Source organism: Aspergillus chevalieri, chromosome 2 (assembly GCF_016861735.1).
Source record: "Aspergillus chevalieri M1 DNA, chromosome 2, nearly complete sequence".
Lineage (NCBI taxonomy): Eukaryota > Fungi > Ascomycota > Eurotiomycetes > Eurotiales > Aspergillaceae > Aspergillus > Aspergillus chevalieri.
Window position 1 is genome coordinate 743898 of NC_057363.1, and position 12619 is coordinate 756516.

General features: G+C 47.6%; 4 protein-coding genes across 4 annotated transcripts; 2 read left to right on the forward strand and 2 right to left on the reverse strand.

Annotated features, from left to right (window-relative positions):
- Positions 1–395: 395 nt before the first annotated feature.
- BRF1 (transcription factor TFIIIB subunit BRF1) lies at positions 396–2645 on the forward strand (the record flags this gene model as incomplete). The annotated part of the gene is made up of 1 exon (XM_043284540.1): positions 396–2645. One exon carries the CDS (start codon positions 396–398, stop codon positions 2643–2645), a length of 2250 nt encoding a protein of 749 aa, XP_043133321.1.
- A 5343-nt stretch (positions 2646–7988) lies between these two features.
- ACHE_20258S (uncharacterized protein) lies at positions 7989–8360 on the forward strand (the record flags this gene model as incomplete). Its single annotated transcript, XM_043284541.1, has 1 exon — positions 7989–8360. The coding sequence occupies one exon, from the start codon at positions 7989–7991 to the stop codon at positions 8358–8360; it is 372 nt and encodes a 123-aa protein (XP_043133322.1).
- A 1473-nt stretch (positions 8361–9833) lies between these two features.
- On the reverse strand, positions 9834–10235 carry ACHE_20259A (uncharacterized protein; the record flags this gene model as incomplete). The annotated part of the gene is made up of 1 exon (XM_043284543.1): positions 9834–10235. The coding sequence occupies one exon, from the start codon at positions 10233–10235 to the stop codon at positions 9834–9836; it is 402 nt and encodes a 133-aa protein (XP_043133323.1).
- Positions 10236–10963: 728 nt separating this feature from the next.
- ACHE_20260A (uncharacterized protein) lies at positions 10964–12010 on the reverse strand (the record flags this gene model as incomplete). The annotated part of the gene is made up of 1 exon (XM_043284544.1): positions 10964–12010. The coding sequence occupies one exon, from the start codon at positions 12008–12010 to the stop codon at positions 10964–10966; it is 1047 nt and encodes a 348-aa protein (XP_043133324.1).
- Between the last annotated feature and the right edge of the window lie 609 nt (positions 12011–12619).

The window sequence follows — 12619 nt, forward strand, 5'->3', positions numbered from 1 at the left end:
CGGCCTCCCCGCTACACGTGACAAATCCGCTAGGCCACAGGACCAAACCCGGCAGAATCTGCAGCCGACAACATCCTCCGCTCGCCTTCCCTCACTTTTGCCTCTTTTTTTCTGTGCTCTCCTCCAGTTGCTCGTCGCGTGCTGTGTATCACATCCTATGGTTGCTTTACGATTGCCAGAAGAAGCAGTCTAAATCCACGAAAATAGAAAGTCCTCGCCATCTGTTCTCAATGACTGCGCGAGAGTGACGCACATCTCACTCATTGGCCGTCAGTTACTCGTTCGGGAAACACGGGCATGTACGGATCTATGCTCGTCATTGTTTGTTAGCTTTGCATTCATATCTGCGACTATATTATTTCTATCTGCACGCGCTTTGACATCGACTTCACACCATGTCAGCCAGACCAGGCATGCGGGCACCCATGCCCTCCCGCGCCGGGTCCAGGGCTCCTGTCGGCCGTCTGGCCAGTCTCAAACCTACCAATCCAACGCCTATCAGACGTCCGCAGCCAATAGCACGTCCGCAGCCGACCAAACCAACAACTCACCCCAAGACATCAACTTGTCCTAATCCCGGCTGTCCTGCACCTCATATCGTCGAGGATGACGGACAGAAAGTTTGCTCCGGATGTGGTACTGTTATCAGCGATGCAAACATCGTCTCCGAAGTCACCTTCGGAGAGACTTCGTCTGGTGCAGCAATGGTCCAGGGTACCTTCGTCGGAGAGGACCAGTCCCATGTCCGTAGTTATGGGCCCGGATTCCAGCGTGGGGGTAATATGGAAAGTCGAGAAATCACGGAACAGAACGGCAATCGATATATCAACCAATTGTCTCGTGCACTGATTATTCCTGAGAGTGCCGCCAAGGCCGCTGGCCAGGTCTTCAAGCTTGCCGTCGGGTTGAATTTTATTCAGGGTCGACGGACGAAAACCGTGGCAGCAGTGTGTCTGTACATTGCCTGTCGTCGACAGGATGGGAATACCACTATGTTGATCGATTTCGCTGACGTACTGATGATTAACGTCTTCAAACTCGGTAGAACTTACAAAGCTCTGTTGGAAGAGCTGCGAATCGGGGGTAATGTTTTCCTAATGAATCCGATCGATCCGGAGAGTTTGATCTATCGATTTGCCAAACAACTCGAATTCGGATCTGCCACGATGCAAGTGGCTAGTGAAGCAATCCGCATTGTGCAGCGTATGAACCGTGATTGGATGACTACCGGTCGACGACCGGCTGGTGTCTGCGGTGCAGCTTTAATCCTGGCCGCCAGAATGAACAACTTCCGCCGGACGGTCCGTGAAGTTGTCTATGTGGTGAAAGTTACTGAAATCACCATTAGTCAACGGTTGAACGAGTTCAGTTCTACCGAGAGTGGAGAGCTGACAGTCGATCAATTCCGGTCGGTGCAGCTGGAGAACGCACATGATCCGCCATCCTTTACGAGAGCAAGAGAGGGCAGGAAACCAGGTCGGAGAATTAAGCGCAAAGCCCCAGAAACAGCAGCGGAGATTGAGGATGATGAATACGAGGAGCCGCCGGAAAGACGCGTCGATGCTGATGGCTTTGCCATTCCTAGCCTTCCTATTGATCCTGCCCTGAGAAATGCGGCTACCGGCCGGCGACAATCAGCCTCATCTGCTGTCAGCGACGTTTCTGAGGCTGGAGAAGAGTCATTGACTTCCAAGCCCGGTCAAACGAAAGGCTCAAAGCCGAAAAGCGTTCCCTTTCAGCCCAGTGCAGAACAGGTTGCATCGGAAAATGCCCTCGAAAACGAAATGACCGCCTTCCTAGCCAAGGGCTCCAGCATGGTCGAAACAGCATCACACCCCGCCCAAGGTCAAGACACAAACAGAAGATTCATCTCAGACAGCACTGAAATCGACGCCAGCGAATTCGAATCCGACCCAGAAGTGGCAAACTGCCTCCTCGCCCCCTTAGAAGTCGAAATCAAAGAACGCATCTGGGTCCACGAAAACAAAGACTACCTCCGAACCCAACAAGCCAAGGCCCTGAAACGAGCCCTGATCGAAGCCGACTCAGGCCCAGGGGTGCACAAACCTCGCAAACGCCGCCGCGGCCGGATGGGTGATGTCACGTACCTCGAAGGCGAGGGCGAAGATGGAGATGGACGGAGCACACGCGCTTCAACGCCAGCAGAGGCAACACGTCGGATGCTCGAGCGCAGAGGGTTCAGTAAGAAGATCAATTACCGTCTCTTGGATTCTCTCTACGGCGAAGAGGGAACTGAAACAAAGCCCGACGGCGCAAGTCGCAGCCAGAGTGTCGTGTCCGGTCGTAATGTCAGCGTCGAACCTGAACCTGCACCACCACGAACCGGAGTTTTTACTCCGTCCGCTACAGCCAAACCTACTGCTTCTCCAGCTCCTCGCCCTGGCCCTGCTCCTGCCCGCGCCACCGCTCCACAAGCATCAAAGCAACCCAACGAAGAAGTTCTCGGCCCTGCCAGCGGACCAAACAATAACGAAGAAGTCGTTGGCGAAGCGCCGGGGAATGAGGACGACTACGACGAGGAAGACGATGAGGAGGAAGATGGGGATGATGGTGTCGACGCGGCGTTCGCAGGGAACTATGGGGATTACTACGATGACAATAGTGATGGTTATGATAGTGATTGATCAGCGGGTTTTCGCTTTGAGGATTTGGTTGGAAATTGGGTTCCGGCTTAGTGGTATATCCTGATTTATATATAGAAGAGTTCGTGAGTGAAGAAGGATGTTTAGTTTATTCAACTGCCTTTTATTACACTCCAACATCACTCTACATGCTCAAGTCTCTCATCTTACACTTAAGGTGTCATCTACTCCTCATCCTTACAATTCCTTTCATTCCCTTGCGACATGATACCATGGCGCAGGTATGGACATGTCCATGACCGGAACTGATCCCGTTATGTTAGTCTCTTATGGTCTCTGGTCAGTTCGAGTTGGGCCAGTGGCTAAGGTAACAGCCCCGCATTGAAGCTATACCAAGCTAACTGAAGTTTCAGAATCACGTACGAGTCTGTATATCTTAGTGCTATCGAAGCGCAAATCCCCCTTGACCGGCTCAGCCTCCCTTATATCCTAGGGCTACGTCAGTAAAGCCAGGGAGACACTGGCATTCGCTCTGAACCCTCAAAGAAAGCTTCTCACAAGCCAGATCACCTGCTGTCCGTTACGTTGCTATGAGTCCAAGGGCACGGCTAAGCTCGCAGTCACAATGTCCTTCGAAGGTATCTCTTACGTGAAGCCCCATGTAAATGGAGCCTTGTCCCTCCGACCTCCAGACTGTTCAAACACTGGTCTAAGTGACTACAAGGTCCGACAATATCGGACGAGTGTTCTAAAACTTGTCCAAGACCCCAGATCTAACTATCCGCTCTGATGGGATGACTGCACGCTCATCACAGTCGATTGCCCCCGACACACGGTGTCCGAATCGCAAGCGAAACCGATTGGACTGGACAACGGATTTGGATGGAAGGAACGTTCCCCTATGTGAAATTGTTTTTAACACCGCACCTCCCAATTCTGGAATGAAGTTGATGGGTTGATTTAAACTTGCTAGCTTATGGTTGTTTCAGTTATAAGATCAGCCCATACCCCCAGTAATATCCTAAGAGAGGGCCTGGGGAGGAGGTCGCGGTATGGATTGAAAAGAGGACAGAAATTGCGACGATAAGTTTTGGCCGATACAAACACCTTGTTTGCCAAAGGTTCAACATAATGATGATTATGATGCGGTACAAAGATATCATCCATAAAGGTCTAAGAGTACATGGCTATGACAGGAGCCGCAGAACCTTAAGTGTTTAACCATTCCAGAACTTGGGTCTTAATGTGGGCACTCGACCGAAGCGAAGATCGGTCAGGACAAGCATTATTCCACTGAGCTCGTTGAGGTTTTCTGTTCTGTATTGCACATGTCTATCCAATGGACTGGTTGGGTTTAAAAAAAAAATCCTAACAAGGATTTCGGTCAATGAAACTTGGGCCACAGTCAAGAGCTCAGCGGGGTATCATCTTTGGGTAAGCAAGTCGAGGGCATTTTGCTGGGAAGATAATTGAAAGATACACATAATGTGTACTCCTTGCGAAAGCGCAAGTTGAATTGAAAAGCAACAGCTCCACCTGGGCAGAGCTGACCTGGATAGGTATGTCTTCAACTTCTACCACTTGGTTGAGCATCTAGGTATTAAATGCGCACAACTGTCACTGTCTTTGTACGTGCTAATGTCGGGAGTAGCTTATGGTTCCCCTGATCAGACATTGGTCTGTCACTATCGTTTTCAGCGTTCAGATATATGGAACAACTCTCGAGGCCGCATATCAATGCCCGCATTGTCAAGCGACTACAAATGATACGGAGAAGCTCAATGTCCATGTATAGCTACACCCAACCCAGGAGCAATCCCCGGTTCTATGTGTGGGAAAGACTTCAGACGGTACAAGCTACCGTAATACCTAGGACCGAGAAGTAATATGACAGGATATTAAGCGTCTCGATAGAAGATCTACCTGGATCATCCGGTGTGCCGTCTCTGAAGCTGTAGCAGTGAATCAACGCAGAAAGTGAACCAAGTCCGCAAGATCTACAACCTCGTCACTTGTGGTGGCAGAGTTCCGATAGAACATTACAGAACACATGCGGAGAGATTGGAAGGTCGTCGGGCCGGAATACTCCAAAGTCCGCTGATTGGTTGAAAGGAAAAGAGAACTCTGGAATGCTCAAATCACAGAATGAACATCCTCGGCCAGAATATTTTCAACGAGCTTGGGACCTTCTCTAGTTGATTTGAGATCCATGTCTGGAAATAGAAAAGAAACAGTGAAGGCAGCAACATGGGTCGAAAAGGCAAATTATTCCTTTGTTATGGACTCTCAGTGAGTCCCAGATTTCAAGTCCTTGTTACTGTTCTGCAATTGAACTGAAATGACAATAGCATACCAAGCAGACACAATAAGAACTGCCCGTTCCAGCTGATAAATGAGATAAACTACAGTACTGGCAGTATACGACTTCTATTTTGATTCTCCATGGATTCAATCCGCTGCGACGAGAAGGTCGTTTATTCATTTCTGAAAAACTGCCGATAAAGTCCCTGCAAGAGCTGAACCTGGAACCACGGTTATTACTTTGGTATTAGTTGGCTTCGCACCAATGACGCTATGGAACAGTGCACACTCCTTCAGCTGAGCTGAAGACGTCTATGTTGATCTCTGGAGTAGATCGATGCTGATTTACTGCTTGATTGTACCAATACACACCTGTAGGCTCGTATAGTGCTGTACTGTGTTCGATCTCGGGAAAAACTCCGTGTACAGAGTAATAGAAGTAGGTAGCACTCAATGGCTTTCAGCTGGATTTGTCAAAAGCCGAACATATTAATGCCGGCTGTTCCCTCTTTTCCATTACCCTCAACACACAACATTGATTCATTATTATTCCGAATATCTACAACTTCACTCACCGTGGCTGACTTCGACAAATGTTTTATATTGAACTTCGCGGGCCCCGGCTATGTCGTCCAGCCTACTTCATTCCCTAAAGTCTCAACGATGGCTCCAAAGCCATTTTAACCGTTATTTACTCCAAAACGGACTTCAAGTTGGTCCTTTGTTTGCGATCAATAATACTACCACGGGAGTACTGGAGTTTAGTCCGTACCCAAATTTTGCTTGTTCGGTCAAGTTTCTCCCTCAAGAGAGCGAACCCGAAATTTATATTTTACAAGTTCAAGACGGTATGCTTCCCCTCCACCCTCGCCTCGCGCCTTTTGCCCTAAGACTGACATGGAACAGAAAAATTTGCGACTGGAAAACGGTATTCTGGTCTTGACTGGTGACTGATCATAAGATATGAATTTATGAAAGAATTCACTCTGACATTGATACCAGACAATCAGAGTGAGGCTACCAAGGGCAAGGTTGAAAATGTCAGTTAAGGGTCTTAAAGGGTCTGAATGATTTCATGCATAGAAAATATACAGCTGTATGGACTATGGAATAATACTTGTCGTTCGATCACGATTTTTCAAATCATTTGTATGTTCAGGAATATACTGTAAACGTGTCACTTTTCCAAAAGACCTGGCGTTTGTCGTTCGCTTTTTCTTGAGGATTTGTGCCAATTCGTTTCTGTTATCAGTCACCCCAACTGCTTGATACTGAGTTGTATCGAGCAGATATACCGGGGCTATTCCTGATGACAAGGCAAGAGCTTCATGGGTCATTTTATCTACAATAGTAGTGGTATACAGTTCCTACTGATCCCAAGGACTCGCAGATATGAGCATCTTATTCAAGTTCCTGGTAGCTTTTCAAGCTCCAAAGCCGCTGATATCGTGGTCTGGGATTAGGATTAGCCATACCACCGTCTCACTAATTTGATCCAACTATAGTTACATATTCTACTAATCCTGTGACGGTCTCGTTCAACATAAATATATTGGTAGACTATCTCATGGAATACTAGCGTGAGGGGGAAAAGAAGAAAGAACGCTGTGCCTGCCAGCGCTGAACTATTTAATGTGCGAGGGGCCTGGCCCTAAAACAGAACAAAGAAATCAACACAAAGGAATCAAACATGTCATGTGACTAAGCGAGCACTCATGCTCCGTGACAAATCCTTCTAATCTATAAAATTTGGTGTTATTCAAAATCTGCAACCACAAGATCCAAAGTAACAATCAATCCAATATCCCCACTTCGAATCAGCTTCATCCTCTCCATACCATTCCCTCGATAACATATCATAAATATACAATATCGCAAAACACGTCTTGAGATATTGTCGTAAATCCCGTCTGACTTCCTCATTTACATCTCCCAATGGGTCGATTGTACCCATATCCCGCTCTTCACTACCAACACATTGCCTAGACTTCTGTTGGTAGGCCCAAGTATCCGTAACACCCAGTTTATTCCAAAAAGCACGATGAGGAATGTTTTGCGTCGGGTAATCATAGTCTGGGAGGGCTTTTGAGATGAAAAATTGGAAGGAGTACATTTCCAGGAGTGATACCTCCGCCATAGATGTACCGGAATTTAATCTCTTGTGAAAAAGAACCCCATAAACCAAATTAATCAACAGGTACGCCTCCAACGCAAAGTCCGCAACCAACTCCACTCCAAATCCATGACCCCAATGGATATTAGCCAAAGTATGGACAGGAATCTGAGGATGGCGAGATAGAGCGAGTAAAGAAGAAATCGCCTCTCTTGATCTCTCTTTCGCCTCAATATCTTCACTGTTTGCATCTGCGGCGATGATGATCAGCATCTTCACCGCATCGGAAAGATCTCCATCGCCACTGGTATAAACTGGCTCGGCGCGGCTAATCCAATATTGAATATCTTGGTGTTTTGCAGAGAGAGGATTATACAATGCAGAGTTTGTTTCATGTGGTCCGAGGCCATATTTTCGTTCAGGATAAGACAGTAAAGAGTCAGAGATGAGTTTGTCTGGGGACGTTGGCGATAATGGTTTGGATTGTTCGGTTGTCGAGAATTCCCGGATAGCTGCGATAAACACGCGACGGAAATGGCTTAGATCTGTTGACTCGGACGCTTTGTTGCGTGAAAAAAGATCTGAGCGATGGGGAGTGAATCTTCGGTTGCATCGTATTAGATTTAAATGGGCGGATGCCGTATTCCACGGGATTTTGTGATCGAGATGCATACTTGATGTTGACCGTTGGATATGAGTTAAGATTTGGATCGAAGTTCTGATATCAAATTGTGGTGGGACACTGACGCCGATGTGGAGTTTGTGTGGAGGCTCCGAATTGCTAACTACTAATTCTCCAGGGCAGCATCTCTCAACATCTTCCAATACTTCCCAGTTGTACGTCCCTTCTTGGCTCTTTAGTTGTGCTTGTGATGCCTGCCACTATCGTCAGGGCAACTAAAACCAGACATAATCAAAGACCTGGTGCTCCATTTATTTTCATCAAAGTTCGAGCTTAAAGCAAGCTAGAGATGATCAAGGAGCATTTGTCCAGTGGAGACGCTGCTATTCTCGATCAGATATGGAGACCTGTGCCACCTCTCAATGAGGTCGAGCCGATCAGCGATAATGAAGAAGGGGGCCACGAAGGCGATGATCTATCTGATGATTTAGATGGTTCAGATGATGATCATTTAGAGGAGTTGACTCTCACACAAATTACAACTCAGAGAAAGCAAGCACGATGCAAACAGCCTCGAAATAAGACCTCTGAGCCTCAAGATGATGGAGATGATGGCCTCCTACTTCCTGAAATGGCAACCGAAGAGAGCACGCAGGTGCGGTCAGGCAGGATTCAGAAAAAGCCAAAACTGCCAGATGGATTTGAGATTGATAAACTGTAATAGTAGCCAGAACTCTTTCTGCAAAAAAAAAAAATCAAAGAAACTGCATTTTGCCCAAAAACAATTTAACAAAGAATTCATTTCCAGCTTCATTTTCTTGGAAATCATTGAATAAAGAAACTGCTTGGCCATCATTTCAACCGAAATATATTAAATAAAAAAATATTTTCCATACTGATTTCCTGAGTTGTTACGAGGAAGTCAGTTGTTACACACTGAATACTCTAGAATACTGCGAAGAAATGCATAATCTATGCAGTCTCCTTTAGGTTACGAGTTTTGGCATATTTGTAATGTTTGATATACTGTTTGATATCTGTTGGATGCTGCCGCAGTCTAAGGACTAGTCGACCTCTCCCCGTCCGCGGTACTCGTTCGTGCTTCTTATTAGTATTCGGGTGAGCTCATGAAATTGGATCCATGTTACATGACTTCAGCCTCAAACTCTCAAAGCTGGAGTAAGATGAAGAACACGAGTTCAAGGATACCAATATGCATGCATCATCATATTGCGTTAAATGAGGGCAAACAGATTACTATGGTTGATCGTACACAACCAGGACAGCATGCTATTCGAGATTCAAGACGTCGAATACAAGGCATCCCATCTGGGCACTGTCCTTTCTTGCAGATACATGCTATGACCCGTCCATGGCTTTATGGATCGGTCGACAAACGTAGGTTGATATCGCGAGGCTGAATCAAAGGCCTTGATTGTGTTTATGAGGTCCTGCCTGCGCATTTAGATACCCAAAGGCGCTAAGGTAAGGTATTAGCTCACATCAAACATACGCCGGGGATATTGCCAAGAGACAAAAGGAAATTGTTGGCAAAAGAGAATAGAACAGAATAAATAGAACAGAATGCATATTCCTCGCGTTATTGTTGGTGACCACGTCCGAGTGCCGGGGAACCTACAGCCGAGACCTGCTTGCAAAAAGCCGACCAATTGTCAAATGGTCTAGATGTATGTAAAGGCTCAACCTCCGTACACTGGTATTGAAAAATAAAAAAAAAAGGCTTTGCAGATACTGGGCCTTCAACTGAGAACTCTGGCCATAAAGAAGCCTTCATGCTTTGAAAAAAGATAGAATATCCGTCTGGAAACTCAAGACAAAACCAACGCAATGCGGCTTTGACCTCGACGATGAAATCTGTTTGTTTGAAGATGGGATCCAGAGATCTGCTTTTGCTTCTTTTTTGGTGGTTCTATATTATTATTTAATCAAGTTGTCCATATCGAGCCCTAAAGCTATGACAGACCATATTCCATGAGCTCGAGGCTCGTAGCTGCTTTCGGCCTCTTGTCCCTATGAGTTCCCGAGGTGGCACCCCTTTCTATACTCTTTCTGGTCCTTTTCCTCGCCCCAAACAGCCTGTATGCGCAGGGCTTTCGAGCACAGTGCTCTCCTTGTGTTTCGGACCAAGATGGGTGTGGCCTAGGCTGACTCTCAGCTTAGGCTACCCTCCCTGCTACCCTTCTCCTGTTCTAATTGCCTTCTCCAATGCTTCCAGTCCCCATTCATCATCTCTCCGGGCCCTTTCCGCCGTTCGCTGTAGGTGTGCTCGGGGTAGAGCTACACTGGTACTGGCTAGGAATTGTAGGAGCGCCCTGGTAGCTCTGGGTTCTCCTAAAAGTCGTCCTTGCGAGTGCTCCTCTGCAGCAGTGGGTCTCACAACCCCATCCATCTCCATATCTCTGTAGAGCTTGTTTCGTTGGTTGAAGAATTTCATAGCGACTTCTCTGGTGGGAAACGTCTCATTGACTGGGGGGGTCTGATTGTGCAGTTCACTGGGCGCAATAGACATGGATGATGATAGCTCTTGATGGCCATCACCATCAGAGCTCTCATAGCCAACCAGATTGAGCGACATTATGACTAGTTATGCGTGTCTGGGAGTTTGAGCATAGCTCTCATCTGGCGCCTTTGTTTGCCTGGATATCAAACCCTATGTTCTAGCCCTGGTGCTAGTATATATAAGGTTGCTTCTATGTCACGTGATAGTCTAATTGACGTGGAAATCGTCAAGGGTGTGGCATTAGCGGGCACGATGGTGTGGTACTGGCAAAAGGGGGTGTGGTAGGAGTGGTTCCCTAAATATATATTTTTTATTTCAATTCATATTTTGTTCTCATTTCTCATTTCTTTCTCTTTTTGTTTCGCTTTTTTTTTTAAAAAAAAATGGCAAATGCACAAATATTTGACAGATGACTCATCACGAGAAAATAAGAAAACGAATAAGACAGACCATACTCATACACAACAAGCGCAAAACACAAACAAAGCAAATCAAAGCAAAAGTGAAGGCGAAGTCGAGAGAAAAGAAGACCGAATGTCGAGTCGAGTCGGTGTCGAACGAGAAGGGAAATGGAGACGCGAATCACTGGGAAATATAGCAACAGCAGAGAAAATAAACAGCAGATAGAAGAGAAAGGACAAGATTGTAAGAACTCCGAGTAGCACGATTACTGGTAAATGTTAACAAAATCCGCAAAGGCTGGCACTGGCGGAAAGATTATAAGAGCAAGAGAAAAGCGAGAAAACGACGGAGGATGTCGAGGAAACGGCGTCGGTTGGTCGCTAGGGGTAAAACGCGGAGCTTTACGAATCGATCTCCATCCCCGTTCCCACACCACCGTTCAATCCCCCAACCCCAGCATTACCGGCTGGCTGTGGCTGAGCGGAAAGAGACTGAAGAAGAGGCACTCCAGCTTCCATGGTGTTCGTCCCGAGGGGTGCTTGCATGGACCCGTTGTCCGAACGCTTGTCCTTTGCTTGGAGCGTCTCAGCTCCTTCAAAGAGTATGGGTGATGATTGGAGATTCTGAACACAGGCTTCCCAGGTCGAGCCAACGAGACGGGCTTGGTCGAGGTCGTCGCTGAAGAGGAAGTAGGCAGGCGAGTTGGTGACGGTGCCGAACGCTGGGGCCACCGGCTGCGCCGCGACGAGGAACGCGTTCAGAGCGCGACTCTTCATCAAGATCTGACAGTTTTGGAGGTAATTCGAGTATTGGTTGTTGATGTACTTCTTCCAACCGCGCACGGCAGGGGCCATATCGTCGTCGTCACTAACGTTAATCCGTTGCCAACTGATACCGAGAAGGCGAGTCGCGTCGTCAACCAGGGGTTCTTGGTGCGAAGGGCTTGAGCGGCTGTCGTCAGTCGTGTTTTGCAGGCGTTTTTGCATCGAAGAAAGCGCGATATCGTCTAATCCGGGCGCGGTAGGATCCAGGCGCTGAGACTTGCGACCCTGGACACCAGAAGACATACCAGTCTGGAATCTCGAGAAAACCGGCGGTGCAGCGGCGGCTGATTGTTCAACTTTCTCTTCATACCAAGTACCCGTCTGACTCTCCGCGGACACAGCCATTCCGGTACGAGGGTTCAGCAGCACCATACCCTCGCCATAAATGGGCTCTTCTACGGGTTTGGGAGCGGGAACAGGCGCAGGAGGCTCGAAGGCAGCGGCATTCATCGCCTCTTCAAAACCGGCATCGTCACGCGACCTCTTGCGCGAGGGCTTCGAGGGAACTGGATTGGGAAGGGTAGTGTTTGCGGCAAAAGGCAAAGCTGAAGGGAATTGACCGAAGGCATGGTCCTGAGGAGGAGAGAGGACCATTGCGGGTCCGTCGGATATCATGGGAGACATTGCGTGCGCGATAATATCGTAAGGCGGTTATGAAAGGGTTCGACCTGTCCTGTGTGTTCTGTGAGGTGAGCTCTAAAACAACAAGGTGTGGCAACCTGTAAGACACGAGATTCGAGCTCTATAAAAGAAATTAAAGAAGACGGGTATATATATCGGATTGCGACGAATTGGGTCGTAAGAATGTCTGAGGTGTTCAAGGAGGTAGAGTGAAGGAGATGACGGTATATAGGAAGGTCACGCGAGAGGAATCGAGAGGATGATGTATAGAAAGAGAAGTATAGTAGGGCAAAAGTGAAGGAGAGTTCAATGGGATGAGAAAGGAAGAAGGAAGAGTAAATAAGAAGAAAGGAAGAAGAGGAGAAGCGAGAAGATCAGACTAGGGCACAAAACAGCGGGAGCCACGGGAGAAACGCGTGATGCGAAAGTAAGAAAGAAAGAGAGAAGCGAAAATGACGGCGTTGCGATGCGCTGCGATGCGGAGAGAAAGAAGCATTACGTCCGTTACGGCGTGTTACACTGCCAAGACCATATGGAGCCCAATCCCGGCGCCCGTTGCGCTGCTGTCCGGTATTGAATTACCATACGATACCGCCTGCTGAATCGGGATCC